General features: G+C 28.3%; 1 protein-coding gene across 1 annotated transcript in view; it reads right to left on the reverse strand.

Moving 5' to 3' along the window:
• Positions 1 to 67: 67 nt before the first annotated feature.
• LOC108749700 (inositol oxygenase) overlaps positions 68 to 5,007 on the reverse strand; it is a 5,746-nt gene continuing 806 nt past the window's right edge. Inside the window, exons 2-6 of the mRNA XM_018488590.1 lie at positions 2,361 to 2,547; positions 1,917 to 2,125; positions 1,351 to 1,487; positions 799 to 1,029; positions 68 to 279 (exon numbers count right to left, since the gene is read on the reverse strand). Coding sequence (XP_018344092.1) covers positions 171 to 279; positions 799 to 1,029; positions 1,351 to 1,487; positions 1,917 to 2,125; positions 2,361 to 2,547 — 873 coding nt within the window. The 3' untranslated portion in view covers positions 68 to 170. The remainder of the gene's footprint in view (positions 280 to 798; positions 1,030 to 1,350; positions 1,488 to 1,916; positions 2,126 to 2,360; positions 2,548 to 5,007) is intronic.

Raw genomic sequence — 5,007 nt, forward strand, 5'->3', positions numbered from 1 at the left:
ATATATAATATATTTATTATTAAAAATCATTATATATATATTTTTATACATGTAATATAGATTCCTTGTTAAAATTATAAAATTCTTGTATATACATATGTCTAAGAAAGAATAAAGTAAATTCATATTACTTGAATAATCGTGAAAAAATACGGATACATATACTAGGATCACCACTCAATCAATCCAGGAATGTATTCGTCAATCAATTTCTCGTAGTAAGGCCATAGTTTTTCAATGTCTGGGACGGAGCCACTCTTAGTGTAAAGATCAAATTTGCTGTAACATTTTGTGCGCCAAATTAATCACCAACGAAATGTATCTTTTCAATTCTAATAATTTAATGAAATTTATATTTAAATTTTATTATTAGATAATTCTCTCTTATCACAATTTATGATGTTTGATATAATAATCCTGCCAAAAAAATTTGTACGAAAAATTACAGAACAATTACATAGATTGAAACAAGATCTTAGAAATTCTTAATTTTTTGTAGATATTCGTGATGAGACGTAGAATGGCGTTGTTTGAGAGCGGAGAATTTCTAGATTGTTCAAAGAAACAATGCCGCTCTACGTCCCATTACGAATATATAAAAAAGCTAATAATTTCTAAGATCTTGTTTCAATCTATGTCTATGTTTTTCGTGAAAGCTTTTCTGCCAGAGAAATTATAATCTGTTATTTAATTTAATAGAACCATAGTAATGTGATTTAATTACTTTTAACTTTCGTAACTTTTTATTTCCCTTATATTTTATTGCATTTAAAATATAGTTAATATTTCCTAACTTACTTAAATTCCGTCACCCATTTAAGCATATCGATATCTTCTGAAGTGCAGAAATACATGTAGTCGCCACCGGCATGCCAAGGGTAAAAGGAGTGATAACGGATCATAGCTAAAGCTTCCTTCGGTAATTTACTCTTGTTGTGCACGAGTAAGCGGTACAAGTACTCGTCATGGCCCCATGACATCATCAGATTGGATATTCCACACTCAGGTTTGTACATACCGTATTTTGTGCTGTAGCATAAATATTTCCGATGTAACGCAATATTTTTACAACTGCTTAGTTCAAATATATTCAGATTGTCTTTACGCTTCGTTATTTTATAAAAAAAATTTATAAATTTTACGACCAATGCTTAGCACTAGAATTTTTCTTAGAACACTACGTTTATAAATGATGCATTTTCCTTACTCGTAAATATACGACAAGTAATACTTTGAATAATGTTCTGTTTATATCAAATCTCTCTTTTCGTATTATACATATAAATAATATCTCTTGTTAATAAATGAAATTTCCATTATTAAGCGAAAAACTAATTAGCTGGAACATACTTATAACGAGGATCTTTGCCATCAGGATTATTATCAAAGCTCGTCGCTCTGTAGACGATGGAATCACCCCAGGCACAACCGACAGGGAATGTGTCACCAACCACCGCCCACTGGGGTTCTTCGTAAAAAGCCATCACCTGCAATGTATGATCATGTTTCTTAACATTGGCGAATCTAGAAATTTGTTAAAGGGGGGAGTGCTATTAGCGCGCCATAAGCAAAATTTTTTTAAAAGTCAAATATGAAAAGATAGAATATTATATTATTTAAATTGTTACGTTAAAAAAGTATTATTTAAATATTTTTCTTATAATATTTTCTTCACTGGGAACAATTCATTTTTTTTTTAATTCCTAAGACCCATGGTCTCTTTGTTTTTTTTTTCTCTTCAATTCTTTTATTATTACTTTAACTATTGCTATCTCCTTAAAGTCATAATATCTCCTAAAGTCTTTTTAAAAAATATTTATAGCAAAATATTATATATTTTTTAATATTTTAAAGTGTAAATTGTAATAAGTTATTCATTATAACGTATTTTTATAAAGCTTTATATTTCATCTCACTTTGCCAAGATCGTGAATTAAGCCGGTGAGATGGAACCAGCGCTTGTCCGGATGCTTCTCTCTGATGGACTCTGCAGTTTGGAACGCGTGGACAATATTTGGCAGGTTCGTGTCCGGATCGCTTTCGTCCACGAGATCGTTCAGTTTAAGCAAGGCATCTTTCACCGTCATTTTGAATTTATTAAACCGAAGCCAATCTCTCATGCGAGCTACAAAAAGAACAGCGATTCTGCCACTGCTATCTTAACGTTGCCTTTCTAACTGTTTTGGAACAGTACAAACAAATAAGATATAAATTTAATTGTTCAAATTGGAGAACTTTCATTTGCTAATCTATCATCTATCCTATTCTATCTAATTCTATTCTTTTATCACTAAAAGCCACGAAAGCAATTGAAACGAAAATATAGTAATTAGGAATTATAATCTTTCATTTTGACTGACATTTCACGAATTCGACGGTTTGATTGGTGTGCATCAGTTCGTAGGTTTTGCGAACGCGTTGCTTGATAGGATCGTCGGACTCTTCATCGAAATTACGGAATTCACTTTGCAGTTTTCCATCGTATATTGCTTCAGGTCGAAGCTGCTCCGATGGGTCCAGCAGCGTGGTATAACCACGGATTTGTTTCTGTTGAAAAATTAATTATTTAATTATCCATAATGCAATCCTCTTTTTAATTATTTCCTATTAATAAATTTGTTTACTTGGAAAATTATTGCAGTCATCATTATATTTCGTATAACTCTTTTTCACTGCAGAAATTGTAACACGAAAACATTGGCACGTGATTGTACATTTATATTGTATATACAGGGATATTTATTATTGTATATACAGGAATATTTATTATTGTATATACAGAGTGTGCCGAAATTAGCAAATGAAAATACCATAGAAAAAAAGTTGTCAAAAAATAAGTTAAAAAATGTATTTACAGTTTTTCGTTCCAAATAATAGTTTTTTTAAATAGACGTTTAAGAACTAGCTCTAATTATAGATTATTTTAAAACTAGTCAATTATAGATTATGGTTAAACGACTGCCTATCCTTGAGTCACCACGCGTGATCATTAAGAGCTTATGGTACACAAAAAAAAACCAGTAAGACGTAAGCAGTAAACAAATCAATATTTTGGATTTGCTACTGCTAACGTTATTGCCGTACGTCTTTAATTAACTGATTCGCGTATTGCTTACGTCTTACTGTCTTACGTTTTTTGTATGCCATAAGCTTTTAGTGATTACAAGTGGTAACTCACGAAAGGGGAACCGTTTAATCGTAATAGTGATTTCAATTTTAAATCTTTCTATTTCAAAATGTACTATGCATAACGAAAAAATGGAAAATATTTTTTTTTTATAGTATTTTTATTCGCGAATTTCGGAATACCTTGTATGATTTATTTTATAATTATATATTTCTACAATAATATATATAAAATTGTACTTTCTATATTTCATAGCCATACTTAAAAAATTTGTTTTTGAATATTCCTAAATTTTTATTTTTATAATTATTTCTTCCATTTACGTTATAATAAATTAACAAATGTAACATATAGAATAAAAAAATACGTAACGTAAAAAAAAATAGTTAGAAATCATCCAGTTTTATGCTATTGAACATATTATTATATTTTACTAATGAAACGGAATAAACGAGTACATTAACGTTAACGAGATGATTTTTCTATCCATCTAAAGAAATTTATAAACTTAATTTAATTAATGATCTTATTAGATTAAGAGAGATATATAATAGATAGAAGATATATAACTATATAAAATGTTTTATATATTCATAATTTTCCACGCTTTGAGTGAAGAATTAAATAAATAATATTCTTCGCAATATATTCAATAGCTTACAATGAAAAATTATGAAAATTGTAAATATTAAAGGAATTATAAAAATCATGTAACGTTGTAACGATAAATGTTTTTTATCATATAAAATATACGAGATGGGACGAAAAATCAGCTCCTTTATAAAATTAGATTATTCTTTATATCGTAAATAGCCTAAAATAAGCTTCACTGTATACAAAAATTAATAAATCACAAAAAATATTCGTACAAAGAAAATATTTTTTAAAAAAACTTTATTTTTAAAAAGTAAATATCCACAGTGAGAAATGAGTTATCGAATTGATGTCGAATCGATACGATGATTTCAACACCAAACATCGATTCGATTTAATTGACGATTTCTTGCTAGGTAATTAACAATTTATTCATTAAAAAATACAATATACTATATTTCTTAAAATTATATACACCAAAAAGATGTGTACTAATTATAGAAAATATATCGTCTAAAAAATAAACAAAAATTTCTATTGTTTGAAAAGTATTCGTACAGTCGAGAAATTTAGCTTTTAAAATCAGGAATTTATGCAAAACTCGTTTGCTTATGTTAGAACAGAAGACATTTATTATATAAAATTGCTAATTAATATTTATTTTTTACAAATAAGATTTTTTTTATTAAAAATTTCCTTGTACGAATACTTTTTGCTCTCACTGTATATGTATGTACCTAAAGTGATGTAAAAGGGTCGAACACTGTCTTCTGACTTTATTTAACAACGATTCAGGCTGACAAATTAAGTTATAAGTTCGTGTGTTATAAACGGTTAACGAGAATATCTTCGATGACCCAAGAATCCGTTTGCAGATGAGTCATAAAATACTTGTAGGAATATATATTCGTTAAAGGTTCAAAAAAAAGGACAAGTGAAATCGAGTAAGCTAAATAGCAGTATCAAGTTTTATCAAAACTACGTATTATAGGAAAACTTTATGTTTATAGAAACGTGTCGCAATATTTGTCACAAGCATAAAGTCGACGTGGTATGTAACAACATTCAGAGATAAACATGCTTCCAAAAGTTTTAGTAATCTATTTCAAGAATATTCGATATATCACAGAATACTCAAATTTATAATTTCTGTTGACAATTACGAGATGTCCGTGAAAAATCGTGGAGAAAAAGATCTATCAATGCTTACTATTTAATACGTATACGAGAGAAACGGATTATCGAAATACATATATATATATATATATATATATATATATATATAT

The sequence above is a fragment of the Trachymyrmex septentrionalis genome, unplaced genomic scaffold (assembly GCF_001594115.1).
Source record: "Trachymyrmex septentrionalis isolate Tsep2-gDNA-1 unplaced genomic scaffold, Tsep1.0 scaffold31, whole genome shotgun sequence".
In the NCBI taxonomy this organism is placed as follows: domain Eukaryota; kingdom Metazoa; phylum Arthropoda; class Insecta; order Hymenoptera; family Formicidae; genus Trachymyrmex; species Trachymyrmex septentrionalis.